Source organism: Tasmannia lanceolata, unplaced genomic scaffold, assembly GCF_043159265.1.
Source record: "Tasmannia lanceolata isolate RefF3 unplaced genomic scaffold, GAP_Taslan_0.1 ptg000003l, whole genome shotgun sequence".
Lineage (NCBI taxonomy): Eukaryota > Viridiplantae > Streptophyta > Magnoliopsida > Canellales > Winteraceae > Tasmannia > Tasmannia lanceolata.
In genome coordinates, this window is record NW_027518680.1 from 17,892,801 (window position 1) to 17,911,942 (window position 19,142).

General features: G+C 36.8%; 1 protein-coding gene across 1 annotated transcript; it reads right to left on the reverse strand.

Moving 5' to 3' along the window:
• Positions 1 to 7,983: 7,983 nt before the first annotated feature.
• Positions 7,984 to 13,108, reverse strand: LOC143853142 (auxin-responsive protein IAA27-like). Its single transcript, XM_077362880.1, has 5 exons — positions 12,419 to 13,108; positions 10,869 to 11,173; positions 9,856 to 9,997; positions 8,905 to 8,966; positions 7,984 to 8,277 (listed from the first exon to the last, which is right to left on the reverse strand). The coding sequence occupies exons 1-5, from the start codon at positions 12,865 to 12,867 to the stop codon at positions 8,240 to 8,242; spliced, it is 996 nt and encodes a 331-aa protein (XP_077218995.1). The 5' UTR covers positions 12,868 to 13,108; the 3' UTR covers positions 7,984 to 8,239.
• Positions 13,109 to 19,142: the final 6,034 nt, after the last annotated feature.

The window sequence follows — 19,142 nt, forward strand, 5'->3', positions numbered from 1 at the left end:
CACGAGCGTGCACACTCTCACTCACTCACTCTCTCTCTCTCTCTCTCTCTCTCTCTCTCTCTCTCTCTCTCTCTCTCTCTCTCTCTCAGTATTAGGTGCTAAAAAGAAATTAAATCTAAGGGATGGTGACAAGGGGCGATAGATAGAAAGAAAAATCAGGTTATAGACTTATTTTCTAATACTTAATATGCTCTATTTTTTTTTTCAGTCAAAAAAAAAAAAATGCTCTATTATTTTATATAAAAAGATACCAAGAGCGCCAACTGTAGTTAAAACAGATTTTAGGAAAGTCATAATAAAGTAATGGAAAGTAGTGAGGAAAACTTTGGAAAGGGAAAATATTTAAAAGCTTTCTGATTTTTTAGACATGAGTTAAGATAACTTGAGCCAACCCTATTCAATTTTTATTTAGAGGGACCTTCAATTTTATGATATCCCTCTAAATTAAACATAATAATATTATCCCTCTAAATTGAGGAAAGAAAAAAAAAATCCCAAGAATAAATTTTCCCTTGGAAATAGTTTTCTTGCAATTCAAACAGGGCATTTTTTTGGTAGGTAAGCTGGGATTGAACCTCCAACCACATGTTCAGTCAAATTTGTAGGGAGAAGTATATCTTTTGAAGAATTAAGGTTTCTATCTATGGTCTGTGATTGATCAGTGTCTAGAGATGGCATTTGGATGATATTGGGGTGCCGTGAACCCTTGGATTACCGAATGTTTATGCTCACACCATTGTAATTCGTGCAAGTGGGCCCATGGAACCCTAATTCAGGTCCTAACAAGACTCCCATATCAGGTGATGTTCTTGTTAAATTGTCAATATACTTCCTAATGCCTGAATGAAAATACCTAAATGTGGCTCGTTCTTATTCGTAGACAAAAATAAAGGGAAATGATATTTACGCCCCCTTTTATCACCAGGGACACCATTGACAGTGTACGTTGCAATCAAAGTCTCTGGATTTTTCTGACATCAAGTACATTAGGCCCCTTTTTGTCATTGATACACTGACATTGGGTGTCCTGGTGATCAAAAGGGGCGTAAATATCACTTCCCAAAATAAATTCTAAAAAAAAATGATTTATCCTCCCGTTTTATACTTGGACAGCCCCCACTAGAGGGAGCTGTTCCTTTCTTACTAGAGCAAATATATCACTTCCCATATAAAATACACCGTGAATGGCAAGCTAATTGGTTCTCTATACAAACATCTCGAGCATTCACAAACATGGTTCTAAATTTCGACCAACCAAAATTTTGGATTCAACCCCGAAACCGAAATTGGGTATACCAGAAACGTTAGACGATTTGTCGATTTCGTCCCGAATTTTGAAATTTAGGTCAAAATTTCGTTTTCCCGTAATTCCGTCCTAAATTTCAGGAAAATCAACTAAATTTTTTGATTTTTTAATGTTTTCCCAAAATTTCGGTAATTTCGGGTACAAGATAAAATATTATATTTAATGGTTTCGTCAAATTTCGGCCGAAATTTCGATTTCAGAGAGGACCGAAACGCATTCTGAAACTGAAATGTGAAACCATGCTCACAAAAGCCAAGATGACCTAGGGGCTTTGCTTGACATTTGGATGCAGGTCAACAAAATCTCTTGTTTGGTTGTCAATATGACTTTGGAATACTTGGAGACTACCATGGATGTCTCCTAGTTAATCATTGCTTGTTTGCTATTGTGTCACCATTATGCCCTTCCTATAAAATCAGGGGCGGAACCAGGAATTTACACCCGGGGGGGCCGGACTAGTTGTAAAAAAATTTTTTTTGCAGGTAGGGTTTCGTCAAACTAAAAAGGAAGCTTTCTACAGGATTTTTTTTAACACAGGGAGATGGGGAATTGATATTTTCACCCCTTGGGATTTTTTTTAACATAGGGAGATGGGGAAAGTGGGAAATAATTGATTTTTTTAATGATTTTGCAAATCTTTGTTTTTTAACACAGGGAGATGGGGAATTGATATTTTCACCCCTTGGGATTTTTTTTAACATAGGGAGATGGGGAAAGTGGGAAACAATTGATTTTTTTAATGATTTTGCAAATCTTTGTTTTTTAACACAGGGAGATGGGGAATTGATATTTTCACCCCTTGGGATTTTTTTTAACATAGGGAGATGGGGAAAGTGGGAAACAATTGATTTTTTTAATGATTTTGCAAATCTTTGTTTTTTAACACAGGGAGATGGGGAATTGATATTTTCACCCCTTGGGATTTTTTTTAACATAGGGAGATGGGGAAAGTGGGAAACAATTGATTTTTTTAATGATTTTGCAAATCTTTGTTTTTTAACACAGGGAGATGGGGAATTGATATTTTCACCCTTGGGATTTTTTTTAACATAGGGAGATGGGGAAAGTGGGAAACAATTGATTTTTTTAATGATTTTGCAAATCTTTGGGGGGCCGTGGCCCCCCCAAAGCTATACGTAGTTCCGCCCCTGTATAAAATCAAAGCCAAAAATCACAAAAAGATGGTTTTTTTTTTGCTCGGATTTCTCTCTCTCTCTCTCTCTCTCTCTCTCTCTCTCTTCACTACTCTACCTCATCTAAATACTACTTACCACTATTCTACGAGGTAAGTTCCAAGTAAATCCAATACTTGTCTCGTCCCGTTGACTACTCACACCACTACTCTATGAAGAAAACACCTGCACAAAACCGAGCCTTAATGTTCCATTTGTAAGTAAATAAGGACTAATTTTGGTGGTATACAAAGAGGGCTGTCCTAAGTCTTCTATGACCTCAAAGGGCCCAAATATCTAGCCACTAGAGAGGGGAAGGGGGGAAAAGGACAAAAACAATGTAGGTGACAGAATTCTCGGGGTTCGAATCTTAAATGCGGCTTAATATTACTTCTTCTGGTACATGCACCCTCTATACATATTGAATCACAAAACATGTACTATAGAGCATGTTTTAGCCTAATGATCCTGTGATTGTCGGAGAGGTTACATGGGTTGAATTTGGATGTCCATCTCTCTATTAAATGTGTGTTTCTCCATCCCACAACATATCGATTGTCATGTCTCCTTTATTTTGTGACATGTACATATGTGTATGCATGCATCTTGTCTTTCTATAAATATATGAAGAAGCATAAATGTTTCCTACATGCATGTATATTATCTTGTGATGGATGTATTGTATTTTGTTTGGGTGGCCGAGCATCGGAGAATATGCTATATTTTTAGGGACCGTTTGAATACACGGATTTTAGAATCTTGGATTTCCTCAAAGTCCTGGATATATGGGAGACTAGAGAGAAGGAGACCGTCCGAAGTTTTCTGATTTTTCGCCCTTCTTTCCGTCAAGCAAGAGAGTAGTAGATCATCCCGTGTTTCTAGGTTTTAGAAATCTCAAGATTGGGGGAGGGATTTCTAAAACCTGGATTTCCTACTTAAAATCCAGGATGATAGACTGTAAAATCTAGAATTTGACACTGCTTTCAAACTAAAACCTGGATTCTAAAATCCATGTATCTAAACAGCCCCTTACGATTATATGAAATAGTTATTGTTTTTGGTATTAAGAGAAGTGAAGGAGAAAAAAAGAAGAAAATAACCTTAATTTTAGAGATATTATATAGATCTCCTCTGTGGACATAGGCACACTGTTAAACCACGTAAATATTGTGGTGTTCTGTGGCTTTACTAATATATGTTGAGTTGGGATCGGGTTCCTATTGGATTGCCCATGGTCTCAACCCTAACCCAACCCAGAATTAAATCAGGATGGCCTTTCTTAGTCCTAACCCAACCCAACCCAAAACCCAAGGGAGGGCTAATCTGACCCGAGCTGAAATCGGGTTTAATCCATAGGTTTGGGTTGGGCTTGTCCCAAGTTACACCCCTAGTATTTATGTGGAAATACATGTGCAGAGTAAATATAGTCGGGACACTGTGGAGAGAAGATTTGTGGTGCTTGACCTATGTATAGTAATGCCCAATAGATGAATTGCTTAGATTATCACCTACTGAGAGCTTTTTAGGAATTGAAATCGCTTTTGACAGGTGATTAAACAATAGAAGACAAGGTGAGTTCCTCTCGTTGCCAAAACATGGTAGTTGGAATATCAGCACCTATATATATATTGTAGTGAAAATTTGGGAAAAAATAAGAAGATAAGACCCGGTTTGTTTTGGATTTTGAGAACCGATTCTGAGTCCATGTTACATGACTAGATGGGTCCCGCTTTGGGTGAAATAAATTAGTTTAGATATTTGTTATTTTTAGATTTTGCTCCTTAGCTATTTAGTGTGTGTTTGGCGTACTGTTTAAAACACCGTTTGGCGTTTGAAACACCGTTTTGGGGCCAAACGGCCGTTTGGGAGTGTTTGGGTGCGCAGCCACCGTTTGAAACGCCGTTTGAAACACCGTTTTGAACCCTCAAAACGGCATTTTGCAAACGGAGGGGGAGAGGTCCATTTGCAAAATGCCGTTTTGAACGGAGTTTTTTGGCTATGGGTTTTTACATGTTTGCCCTCACCAAAACCCATTTTTACGTATATGCGTGCGATTTTATGCGTTACGTCAAATATAAAAAAAAGTGGGGGTGTTAATATCATTTTTGAGGACACAAATTTGTTAAATTGTTAATATTTAAGGGAGCTGATATTTCCGCTCCACTTTCAGACCAATCCACTCCAAGTTGGAGTGGATTGGTCTGAAAGTGGAGCGGAAATATCAATTCCCATATTCAATTCAAAACAAGGGGATGCTGATATCATTATATGATCTCTTAATTTTAATTTTTTAAAGACAAAAGAATTAAAAGAAAGCCTAGTTTCTTACTTTCTTCATCTACTTTGCAAAGTTGCAAACCCTCTCAAGCCTCACTGCCTCCACTCGTCCGTCAAATCCGGCAAATCCGGCCGTTGAGAAGAAGGAGAAGAACCCCAAAGGTATAGCCATTTTTTTTTTGGCAATGATGTTAAATTTTAATAGTGTTGGAATGAGATCCTAATGACCTTTTAATATTGGGCCTAATGAGAGAGTAGTGGAGTTACATTGAAGCCAACCAAACAATGCCCTTTTTGGTCATTTTACCACTAAAACTCCGTTTTGGGGCATTTGCAACCAAACACACAATACCTTCGTTTGCCGTTTAAAACGCCGTTTTGATTTGGCCAACCAAACATGAAAATGCCGTTTGGCAAAACACCGTTTTGAACCAAAACGGCGTTTTAAACGCTATTTCAAACGGTACGCCAAACACACCCTTAGTATTGGTGGGAATCTTAGAGATAAGGATTATCTAGATTAGCGGTTTTCTATAAATAACATTTATGTAGCCTTTCTTAAAGGGAAGTGATATATCCGCCCCTTTTAATCACCAGGAACACCCCCTGTCAGTGTTTGTGGCAATCAGGGGCATTGAATTCTTCTGACATAAGTACAACGTACAACCCCTCTTTAGTCATTGATACACTGACAGGGGGTGTTCCTTGTGATCAAAAGGGGTGGATATATCATTTCCCTTCTTAAATTATTGAAGAATTTTATTCCAGAAATTGTATTTTGAGCACAAAGGAGGATCGACCCTTCCCTCAAAGTGGGTCAAGAGGCTGATCTTCCCTCAATCGGGTTCGTACCCGTCCAAAACATATAATTTTGAGTCCAATAATCAGTTTTGGACTGACAATCCGTTCTCAAAACCTAAAACACGCGGGGCCTTTGGATTTTAGAACTGATTGTGAGTCCAATTTTGATTACTGGACTAAAAATTAACATAATTTTGTGTCCAATAATCAGTTTTGGATTGACAATTGGTTCTCAAAATCCAAAATAAGGGATTTGCTAGGGCCATCACAGAAGGTCTTTTGCACCTGGGCTGTTGCATGTGAGAGCAGCTACACAGGCTCAGATTTTGTCTTATTCATTTAATTCATCTGAGTTGGATGCAACAGCCCAGGCAAGAAATGCCTTCTGTGATTGATGGACCCTAGCAAATGCCGCAAAACAAATAGGACCTAAAAAGATGGATACATTTTAGAATGGGTAAGAAAGAGCAATAGAAATGGAATTGGTTGAGTGATCCAAAGGGGAATATTCTTTGCATCTCTTGGAAAATGTGACAATAAACATAAGAAAATGATATCTGCGCCAAGGTGTTTTGATAAACAAGCGCTCCACTTGTTTGTTGTTGTCGTGTAGTATTTAAAGGGATTTCATAGGATATTACGGTTCTCAGAAAGCTCTTTGTTTATTGAAACACTCGGCGCAGATATCATTTCCTTAAACATATTTGTTTGCATTGTTTACGGATACAGTGTTCTGATTTGCTTAAAATAATAGATAAATCTTGTATTTTAACATATAGAATGGGACTTTCACATGCCCAACAACTTTCAAGACAGAGAAAATATTTAAAGGGTATAGCATCATTGTAATTTAGAGAAAAGTATACCCTTCATTTTAAAGAGGGGACCCCAAACAAATAACACCCACTTCCTCTTTTTCAGATGGATATGTTGGGAAGCCATTGCTTTAGGAATTCTCATTACAATTGAATTCTGTTTCTATTACTCTTTTAATTCTGTTTTTTTAATGATTTTCTTCTGTATTGTCCTCCCCCATGTTTTAATATTGGCACTCTTTCATTTGTTTTTAGTATAAAGTCTCTGTCTGGCCTTTGATAGCATTTTTGGTAGCCAATGAGAACAGTGTACTGTAAAATAATGAGAGGATTGCCAGTATTAAAACGAGGGAGCAGTGCGAATATCACCTCCATCTTAGAATAGAATAGAATATTTACCAATACAAGCAGGAGACACAAATAATTTCCAGTGACTTGATGTTGTCGGCTAGGAAACTACCCACAATTTAAAGGCTGAAAATACAGATGTTTAATCGCCACTGCAATGAAAATGATATCTGCACTCCCTTGATTTGATAATGAAAATATAGAATTCATGAAGCACTTTTCTCCTCGATTTTGAGAGCATCTTTGGAAATTCTAACGGCCTCTAAAGACTAATTAGAAAAGTGGAATGCCACTTTTGAAACAAGGGTAACATTTTACTTTTACAAAACCTTTTAACATAAAAAAAAAGGAAATAATATCAGCACAACTATGTTTTAATAATTGCACTAACTCAGCCTGTCTTTTCTTCCCTAATTGGCTTGTGAGAGTTTTTTGGGAACTGTAACAATCCTTGACAAGTCTTTAAAAATAAAAGACAAGAAGGGTTAGTACAATTATTAAAACATGGGTTTACTGATATGATTTCCCTAAAAAAGTAGTAACTCAAAAAATGGCTTCAACAAAGCTGAGGTATCGGCACTCCTGTTTGGACTTCAACGGTATGCGAACTGACCCTGTCATTGTTGAAGGTGATTCCTCCAATACTATAGCATGGGCTACCAACAATTCCACTGGTCCGTGACTTTTAACGGACAAAATCGATGAGATCAGGGACCTGATTTCCCTCATTCGTCCGACTTTACTGCACAGGCATCGCTCAGGATGAGATCGGGGACCTGATTTCCCTCATTCATCCGACTTTACTGCACAGGCATCGCCGGGCTGACATTCTTGTGCCGGGGGGAGTGGACCGGGAATCAGTCATTGTTACTGTCTATCTTAATCTGGACCAGTAATGTAATTGACCTTATGCAAGGTCCTTGATGTATTCTGGACTAGTAATGTAAGTGACCTTATGCAAAGGTCCTTGTTGTATTTGGGGAACGTCTTGTCCCATTGTACTGTTTGTCAATTTTTGGCGTTATTAATAAATTGTCACCTTTTATAAAAAAAAAAATTAATATTGAGCAAATCATTATTTTTTAATCTCCAGATTATATAAAGGAAGCTGATATTCACACCCCAAGATTTTGATATTCACACTAATATTTGATTCAATCATTTTCTTGGCTGTTACAATTCCAAACAAGCCCTCCGGATTGTTTTAATGTAAGCTTTAAAGCTCCATATGAAACAAATAAATGCACAGAAGAAAGAGCCCATATGCAAACAGCAAACCAACCAGTTTTACATAAATAGAGATCTGGGAAGATAAACAAAATACAGTGTGACATTGAAGAAAGACAAATATCTAACAAACCTGTCTCTAAACCTAATACAAGTTCCAGTACATGCAAGACAGCAAACCTTAAAACTGTAAGAATACAGAGGGAGAGGAAAGACGTCTCTACATAAATCCTTTTCAGTTGAGAAATGGCCCTTAGAACCTTCTGACTTCAAACAAGCACTTGGTATGATCACTAGGTCCTGTTTTTGCACTTCTCCATCGCCCTTGGTGCTGTAAGCAAGCAAATCAATAGAGTCCTTAGAGATTTGCTTATATGAGTGTTCAAACATGATGGATTAAGGATGTGTTGCAAATTGTTTTAGGCTGATGTTTCAAACTAAAGCTTAGCATTTTTATGATCATTCTGATGTATGAACGAAAGCAGCAAACCAGAGCCGTGTTATATGGGTGAGGGTACAAGTTTCGGAATCCGAAATGAATACTGAGTGTCGGATTCGGCTAACCTCAGAAAAAAGAACCCATGGATGGATCCACTAATATATTCTAATCAATTCTAATTTTTATTCATTTACGCAAAAAAAGTGATTATAACAGGTAAATTGGAAATTTTGGTAGATTACGGAAATATATTGTCTTATTTCTATACAAAACTTACTCTATTAAAAGAGCTAGAGCAACATCATCAAATTGTGGCATGGTAAATAAAACAGGGTACCTTTTTTTACCATTCTAAACTAAAGGGGGGACAAAAAATAATGTGGTACTAGATCAACCCAAAAATGGATTGGTTCTTTGTTGGGTTTTGGATGGTTCATGAATGAAGGGTATTTGTGAAAATTTAGAAAGTAGGCTACCGACACCATCACATGAAACGCTATCTCGTCTAGTCTTAAATACCTAGTCCAATCGCCTCCGATCCCTTCATGATCCTCAGCCTCTTACAAGAGTCGGTGAACATCCTGCATTTACAAACAAAATCAGAAGAGAACATCTTTAAAGCTGAAGATAACATCAACATAGGAAGAAGAGATCAGATCAGAGCAACTTGGCAAAAATAAAAAGAACACTACTGATTTTTGCACTATCATGTTCTGACAATGGGACGAACTCACCTTGTCTTGTCTTTTTTAATAGGCTACTGAGAGCATTTTGGGAATTGTAAAAGACAAAATGTGTTTGCCCAATTATCAAAACATGGTAGTACGTGGTAGTACGAATATCAGTAGCCAAAAAAACCATAAAATTGTAATCCCAAGTCGCTAAAGTGATTCTAACCAAAAAACAAAGAAAGGAAATGTTTTTTCTCTAAAATGTCAAAGCTGCACATGTTATTTGTTTTACCTTGTACTAAAAAAGTCAGAAGTCAGACACCAATTTGATGAACGAAGCAAAAAGACAAAGTTGCAAATTCATTTAAACAAGAATTACAAAAACTTCCATCTTCTACCATTCAAAAAACAAAATTCCATATTCTTTAGTTTTTCTTCCCTTCCTATTTAACATGAAAGTTACCTCAGTAATCTAATAGAATTATCTGACCCTTGAACAGTGATAATAAATCAGAGGTCTAACTTCAAAATCCAGATCAAAATATAACTTTAGCCTAAATTACATCAAAGTTGCCCCAGTAAAAAAACTCTCAGCTACTGGATTTTTTTTAATGGCACTCTTAACTACTTGATTAATGCCTTGATATTTGCTGCATAATGGTGTAGTGCATCATAGCGGGTAACAGAAGCTAGGAAAATATGCGTATTGCAGATAATACCCATTTGGTTCCTTTCCTAGTAAAAGACCCCTTAACAGATGGTAGAATTATGAATCAAGTGATCTAAGTGGTGCACTTACGCCCATGGAACATCACCAACAAGCATCCAATCTCCATCCTTGTCTTCATAAGTGAGCACATACTCAGACCCATGAATAAGATCCATCAATCGACTCTCACTCAAGCCATCTCTGCCTGGTACTCCATGTGAACCGCATTGCCCTGATACATAGTCATTTTATCAAATGTAAGTACACCATACCTCATGCATAATTACCTCAAGAGTAATCAAAATCTTAGTGAGAAAAAACTGCCACTGGCAAGTTTATTGTATATTGGTAGACAGCAAGAAAGTGAGAAATAGTATTTAAAAAGGAAACTGAACGTTTTTGCAGAATCATCATAAATAATACTACATCCTAAAGATCTGCAGGAAAATAGAGAAAGATTGAATCAAACAACACACAACTCCTTGTTAAATCTCCCTAAGAGAACCGGAATCTTGAAAATGAATAGAGCGAAGATAGAAACAAAGATGGTGGTATGGAGAAAGTAGAAAATCCTCGCTGATGTTTAGAACTTTAGAAAACAATCAATATGCTCCAAAAGTCCTATAGGGACAAGGTAAAAGAAAATTGGACAAATAATTGTGCTTGATCTCCATATGTGGCCTAATGCAAACCCTTTTGAGGACCTCCTTACAAAGTACAGCCAATGTTTCAGAATACACCATCAGTTGGTAGCAAAATTAAAAAGAAAAAGAAAAAACTATGGTACCCCTCTTCAATAGTGTACGAAAATACAAAACAAAGAGAAGAAAAAAAAAATCATAGAATGAATCAAACGGAGATTATTCTAGAAGTTTTGGGCCTTGCTTAAAGATCATAAGAAGTACAGTGTACAAAGAAGGGATGACAAGCATATTGAGGCTGTTTCTCATGAAGTCAATATTATCCCCGTAATCCCCAATATGTAGTAAAAACACAGGCAGATCTGATGTAAAAAAGAAGAGCCGATTTCCTGATAAATCAGGAAAAATAGCTGATGAAAACAAAAGGTCTAAAAACAGGAAGCTGATATAGAAAGAACTCACCGATGGTAAAACAGCTGAACATCTTCTCAAGTGCCGATGAGAGCTCCATATAGTTGGAATAGGTTTTGAGGTCAACTTTCCTTAGGTATGGAGCACCATCCATGCTAACCTTAACATACAGACAGCTGATTCCAGCCTTACCTTCAGCATCGTCACTGTTCTTTGTTGGGTTTGGAGCCATGGTGTTCTTCCGGAAAGATCGAATTGGTGGCCAACCTTCAGCATCGTCACTGTTCTTTGTTGGGTTTGGAGCCATGGTGTTCTTCCGGAAAGATCGAATTGGTGGCCAACCTACAACCTGTGCCCTGTTCCAAAATTCAAACTTAGTCTTTTTTCTTTATGAAAAACACACAAATTAATACCCTACAGAAAGAAGAATAACAAATTTGAGAAGAAATGAAGAAAGAGCCTTCCAAGTTGAGAGGACCAAGCTAGCAGGGCACAAACATGAACAATCTACCATATCACAAACTCTACAAATTTCATACAAATTCTAAATCATGCGTTTAAGAACGACAATCTCATGTAGAAAATAGAATTCTCCGTCAAACAATTAACAGCATTATTCCACGCAGGAAAACAGAGGAGAACTGAGATCAAACCATAATACAAGCTAGAAGCTGAAAACCCTAATCAGCAAATGGAAGCAGAATATATTGAAAGGTAAAACATGCCAAGCCCATGACAAAAGATGCAATGCTCAGGCAACACAAATTGCAGAGGAAGCATGTAAGAATAAAACCACTTATCCCAGTCAATTAAAGCGAAAAGGGTACAAAAAATTACGAACAGCGAAACAAAAGTAACTAAAAGCAATGAAGGATAAAAAAGCACCAAGACAAATTGGTTCAATAGAGCAATTACATCAATTTCTCTCTTGCTTTAGTGAGGGTTTCATCATTTTCAGCCTTGAAACTGTGGAATCTCATGCAGAAAATAGAGTTCCCTCTCAAATCATCAATAACATGAATGCCAAGGCATAAAACAAAATAAAAATTGGAATCTAGAACCGCTAATCATCAAAACTGAAATCTGAAAAACAAGAAAAAACAGGGATAAAAACACCATCATACCAACTAATAGGCACAACAAATGGTACGTGAAATCTATACCGCATATACACTTTAGTTTGAGAAACCAAGCAAAAAAATCAATAATAAAACGGCAAAATCAGTAAATAGAAGGTAAAAAAAGAAAGCACTAAAACACACAATCAAAACCCACCAAGACAATAAAAAAATAACCATAAGACCTACCATTAAAATGACAAATTACAGAACCATCTTTTTTTTCCTTTTGGGCAGCCCCAGTGACAACAAATCTTACTCAGAAGAAGACCAAACAAAAACAGAGAACACCTAATTATTTTCTTCCTGTTTTGTGCGTTCAGTAAATTAGAGAAGGAAAAAAAAAAAACGAAAACATAGAATCAAAACCCCCCAACTGAGAACATAACTTGGAGAAGAAACAAAAACAGAAACAAAAACAGAGAACATCTAAATCATTTTCTTCCTTTTTTTTTTGTGGGTTTTGCAAATTAGAGAACTCACTTTGCAGCAGGAGCAGTCCCATCATTTTCAGCTGAAACCTGAGACTTCCTCTCTAGAACAGGCTTTGGTGATGGAATAACCTCTTTGTTCTCCACCCCACATGGAGATTTCCCCACATTCCCAGATTTTGTAGAGAACAAAACACCTCCTTTCCCCAAATCAACCTCAGATCCATTACCTCCCCCAAAAACCCAATTCTCAGACCCATCAATAGCATCAGAAAACCCCCTCTTTGCCCCAGACCCAAAACTCTTCAACCCTTGAAACCCACTTTTTTCTTCCTTTCTCTCAGGAGATTCTGAACCAGGCAGGCCAAGCCTCAGTTCAGTCTCCTTAAGAAGATTGCTTTTTTCAACCTCCTCAGAAAGAGTAGAAGAAGAGGAAGAGATCTTCTCAGAGCTATCCATCTCTGATAAGCCTATGTAATCATGTTCTAAACGCATAGACATTAAACTTCAAAACAAGGGACAAACAGAAATATCAGCAAGCATGTAAAAGAAAAGAAGAGATGAATATATGATTTGAAAACAGAGGAGAGCGTAACAAAGAAGAAGATCCCTGCTCTAATAAAAGACCCAGTTTTTTTTATACAGAAGAAGCTTCCTCAGCCTTTCTGTAGCCTTCTTTATTTCTAAGCTTCTTCTCAGTAAGAAAAAGGAGAATGAGATAAAATTACAGACTTTCAAAAATAAAAAAAAAGCAGAGAGAGAGAGAGAGAGAGAGTTTCAATTTTTATGCAATACCATTTTTTGATAACTACACTAACTCACGTTGTCTTTTATTATTTAAACATGTCAAAGGTTATTGTAGATTTGTAGAGCCTAAAAAGCCTGAGAAACCAATTAATAAAGAAAGAACAAGCTGATTTCGTGCAAATATCAAAATTTGGTAGTGCCAATATCAGCTATGTTTATTTTTATTCGCGTCTTTCTTTATTGGGCAACACTACCGACAGCCTACTAAAAGTTGCCGGCAATGTTTCAGATAATGTTTACCCTTTTTTTTTGTTCTTTTTACGAGGAAACAAAACAAAGGAAAAGAGGGGAATAATCTAACATGCGCCACTAAAGCTAGCGTGAGCCTAAGATTCACAGATAAACGAAATAGAGCTCTAATTACAAGCAGCGCATGTTAGTAAAACCCTAAAAAAAGGAAAAACTGAAACCGAATCGCACGGATTTAAAAGACAGAGAAAAGAGAGAGAGAGAGAAAAGCAAAGGCCAAAGGGAGATACGCTTAGAAAGGGATTGGACGAAGGTAAGGTTTTACCTTACGATTCTTCAGATTTTCAGGTAGACAAAATTATAGATACGAAAGATTATCTTCGAGATCTGAAGGATACGATTAGAGATTCGCCAAAAAAAAAAGTTTATATTTGGAAGAAAAATAATTATTTTACCTTACGATTCTTTAGATTTTCAAGTAGACAAATTGCAGATCTGCAACGATAGCTTCGAGATCTGAGGGATAAGATTAGAGATTCAGATTTTCAGGGAGACAAATTGCAGATCTGCAAGGATAGCTTCTAGATCTGAGGGATACGATTAGAGATTCTGCACAAAAAAAAAAGAAAAAAAAAAAGGTGATTTTTGGAAGAAAAAGAAGAGAATTATTTTACCTTATGATTCTTCAGATTTTCAGGTAGACAAATTGCAGATCTGCAACGATAGCTTCGAGATCTGAGGGATACGATTAGAAATTCTGCACAAAAAAAAAAACAAAAAGTTGATATTTGGAAGAAAAAGAAGAGATATTTTACCTTATGATTCTTCAGATTTTCAGATAGACAAATTGCAGATCTGCAAGGATAGCTTCTAGATCTGAGGGATATGATTAGAAATTCTGCAAAAAAAAAAAAAAAAGTTGATATTTGGAAGAAAAAGAATTATATCTTAGTTGAAAATGAATTGTAAAAAATGCAAAATTTCAGCAGATTAAAAGAAAAGGAGTGGTGGAGATTGTAAGTAGAGAGATTGAAATTTTACTTGATGAATCGGGAATTTTGTTGAGAAAAATGAGAGGTTTTAAGGGAAGAAAAATAACGTCAAGAACAGAGATCTGCTTGAAAATGAAAGTTAAGGAAAAAAAAAACAAACAATCAAAGCTGAAAATTCGAAGAAAAAAAGGAGATGGAGATTCAAAAACCTAGAAAGAGATTTTAAGATGAGAGAAAAAAAAAAAGAGATGTTAAAAAGAAATTAAACTGAAGATTTGGAAATCTGAAGTCGAATTCAAGTATTCCGATCTAAAATTTCACAGAGTATTTCACTCGAAAATTAAGCAAAAGATTATGATAATTCAGCTTAACGTTCAAAGTGGTGCGAATTATCCTACAGGGGGGTGCGATTTATTTTATTCTTGCACTTTTCTTTATTTTAGAGTTACTGACTATTCTTCTGTTTTGTTTTACACTTTTTGGTACAAAAAGGAAGAAGCATTTTTTTTTTTTTTGGGCAATGATATTTTCACCCCCCCCCCCCCCCCCGCCCTCCCCCCTGCAGTAGGCAGTCGCCCCCTTTTAACGTAATTTGACGTCAAAAAGCGTTAAAGTTGTTATAAGGGGGGCGAATGCGTGCTGCAGAGGGGGTGGAAAGTAATTGAGGTGGCAATCGGACGGTCCGTACCTGATTAGGTATTTAGGCTGATAATGGACGGTTTGGATCATCAAAATATGGTAGTGCTGATAACATTTCCCTTAATTTATTAAACTTTTACCAATAACTTCAGGGCAATGATAAATTCGCACCCCCTGCTGTACGCAAACGCACCCCTTATACCATGATTTGACGTGAACAGTGCTCAACTGTAGCGCTTTTTGACGTCCAATCACATTATAAGTAGTGGTCCGTATGTGTACTCCAGGGGGTGCGAATTCATCATTGCTCTTCTGTGATGTTTTCATTCGTCAGGAAAAAACATTCACTTTACACGAGTGTTAGGATGTACGAAATGGGTCCCAGTGGTGGGGCCCACTGCCCATTGCCGTTCATTTTGCCAGCTGGCAAGGTCAAGGTGTAAGTACTGGCAGAGACCCAACAACAAAGCTCTCTGTTTTTGTTTTTTGTTTTCCCAAAGCCGAAAACTTTGCGGATTTTATTTTCCATAATTTCGATTTGGAATTTGGATATTCCTATTTGAGAAAAGGAGACAGAAATGCTTAGTGGTAGTTCGGTAAAACTTTGAAAAGTGAGGGGAAAATTCTTGAAGAGGCCAAGAGTGGAAGATTTCCATCACTTGTCAGCCTCCCACCTATTCCTACACCGTAGGGAAAATATTCTTTGTTTCCCCATTTTACCCTTGTGTTAAAATTATGGAAATTACTAATGCTGCTAGCCTTTTTTTATGATATACTGGAGATTGGTAAGAATTATGACTAATGAAGAAATTGTAAAAAAAATTAATTAAAAAAAAAAAACAGAATAAGTGGAAGGTACCAAAAATGAAGCGGCAATAACAACTCCCAAGTCCCAAATATTAGGGTGATGATATTTTCACTCCCCCAGCTATGGCTCTGTTTGGTTGCAAAAAGTAGGGAAGACGGCTTAGCATTTCTAGGAATATGAAATACCAAATGTTGTTTGATTGTCATTTTTTAGCTCAAATCCCATTGGACTTCTAGACATGGAAGAGACATAATTATTAGCTTTTGGCTTAGGTGGCGCTTATGTGGCGGGATTGTCCCCTCCTCTACTTTTCCAATGCCAAACCTTGTTTTTGGTAAAATTTAGAGGGGAGAAGAGTAGAATATGAAATGCCATGTGTAATCATTACTTTTTTCTCTCTTTCTCTCTCTTCTACTATTTATTTTGTTAATGACACCCCTCCATTCTCCCACATGCTTTGACATCTAACCAAACACACTACCAAAATTCCCTCTAATCTTCTCAGACAAGTCTACACATATCCCACCCTTGTCACCTCTTTGTTGACTACTACTTCCATTAAAACGTTATAAGGGGAGCGTGCGCGTAATGCGGGGGGAGTGAAAATATCATCTCCCAAATCTACCTCTAAGTTTTACACCCCTTGTTTGGAGAAATACACCCTTTCTTTTTCATGATAGTAAAGAACCAAGTTGAATGATGAAAATCATGTTTTGCAGCATTACATACATCAACATTAACTGCATGTTTGGCAACCCGCATAAAAACGTTTTTGTGTCAATTTTTTCCTTAAAAAGTTTGGAAATGAATTTTTTTTTAGGAAAATGAATTGGTAACCAGGCACACGACCGACCTCGGTACCCGCCAATTAGGGCTGCAACTCGGGTCGGGCGGGTCGGGTTTTGGAGAACCCAACCCTACCTGAGAAATATCTCGGGTCGGGTTTTTTTTTTCGGAAAACCCACGATTCCCAAACCCGCCCCTACCCATGATAAATCTCGGGTCGGGTCGGGTTTTTTCACGTTGACGCAATTTTTTAAGGAAAATTCTTGTTTGGCAAGGCAACTCAACTCATAGAAGCAGAAATTACACTCACATTACACTTGAATCAAACAATGATGTAATTACACTCACACTACACTTGAATCAAACAATGTTGTAATCAAACAATGTTGTAATTACAATCAAACAATGCTGAATCAAACACTTGAATCAACTCAACTCATAGAAGCAGAAATTACACTCACATACAGTAACAGTGGGTGCGTGGGTTTTTACTTTTAACTTTTAACTAACAATAGAAAAAAATGTATATACTATAACTTATATAACTCGGGTCGGGTCGGGCCCCTTCAAACCCGGCTCGACCCAAGATTCATGCGGGCTTTTGAATGCTAAACCCGGCTCGACCCGAAACCCATGAAACCTGAACCCAACCCAGGGTATTTTCGGGTCGGGTCGATGCGGGTTGGGTAAAACCCGGCTCGAGTTGCAGCCCTACCGCCAATCAACATTTGCCATGTGTACTAAAAAATTACTTTTTCATTTTTTTCCATTTAGCTTAAATTGAGGGAGGCGGTCATTGTTGATGTCGAGGCAAAAATTGATTTGCTCTGTTTCTTGGTCGTCTTAAAACCGGTTTCGCTAACATTACTCTTTTTTTTTTCTTTCTTTTTTTAAATTTCTTACATTTTTTACACATGAAAAAACATAACTTTTTTTTATCGGAAAAAAAAAAAAAAACATAACTTGTTTCAACCCTATTCAATTTTTATTTAGAGGGACTTTCAATTTATGATGATATCCCTAAATTAATTATAATCATATTATTTCCCTTTAAATTGAGGTAAGAAAAAGTATTCGGAGATTTTTTTTTAAGAGAAATGTTTTTCTTCCACTCCAAATATGTCCTTAGGAATTTTTTTTCTTACAGGATTGAGGATGCCATTTTTAGGTAAAAATTGTTTGTTCTTAAGAATTAAAAGTTTGGGCTGAAATAATTTTTACATAGAAAATGTGTCTGAACAAAATTCTGAAATTTTTGGGATTAAGTTTCATTTCCCACTAGAGATCTTACATGAAGTAAATGTTGGGATTAAGTTTCATTTCCCACTAGAGACCAGCGGGGTCATCCTGATTTGACTGGTGGTTTCTTTTCTCTTGGTAGTTTCCTTACTTGAGTACTCAACAAAAAAAAAAAAAAGTTTCCTTACTTGAATAGAAAACAAAGAGAGAAGAAGTTATATGGTTTGGTAAATCTTGTGAGTGGGTTGGATGATTGACCTTAGATAAACAAAGTATTGTTGTACCTAACGCAAAAGAGAGGTCAAAATTGGAGAGAGCTTTTAATGTGTGGAAAAGAAACAACTAGGGTTTTCTCTTGAATGTGAGGTCAGCCTTGGTTTGATCTTTTGGGTTATTGATTGTCGACCGTGTAATGATGGGATTATGAGAATAGAGGTTATCTCCTTAATTATAACCCGATTATGATTATTGCTCACAGTAGAAGATGATTCTTTCATAGTTTCATGAATGCATGCAATCTTGTTGAATCATGTAAACTCATGTTTATATTATGGGAGATGATATTTTCATCCCCTCTGCAGTACGCATTCGCCCCCCTTATTACATGAACAGTGGGCAACTTTAACGCTTTTTGACGTCAAATCACGTTAAAATGGAGGTGAAAGCGTACTCCAGGGGGGTGAAAATATCATCGCCCTTATATTATTTGGCTGGTAATTTATTTAATATTTTTATCACACACCTTGAAAATCGTGTTAGGCCCCGCGGTTAATTTCAACAGAGTAGTATTAGAGTCATGGTTGGAGCGAAAATCAGCAAAGATGTTCAAGAAAAACAAAGTTTTGAAAGCTTAATGAAGATTCTAGCAAGAGGTGGAGCTTTATAATGAATTAACCTTCATTTTAGAACTATGTGCAGTTTGGTTTTGATTTTGAAAGTGAATGGAACAGTCAAAGGAGTTTCAGATCAATTTGGGCAGAAAATGAGCAAAACCTGCTCAAAATTCTAATACTTTTTTGTTGCAGCATTCTCCATGGAGTCAATCATAGCGTCTCCCAACCAATTGCCCGGGGTCAAGGGATGATAAATCAAATGTTTTTATGAATGGATGATCAAAGCCAAAGTACCAATTGGCCATGGTAGGGCCAATCGATGAAATGTTGCCTTGATCGGATGATCAAAACCAAAGCTAACCTATTTGCTTTCATAATTGACAAATTAACTCAAGAGTTGATTTGAAATGATGACAAAATGAACAAGCTCAAAAATCAAGATTGAAATTTTTTAATGTAAAATATAATTTCACTCTACAACAA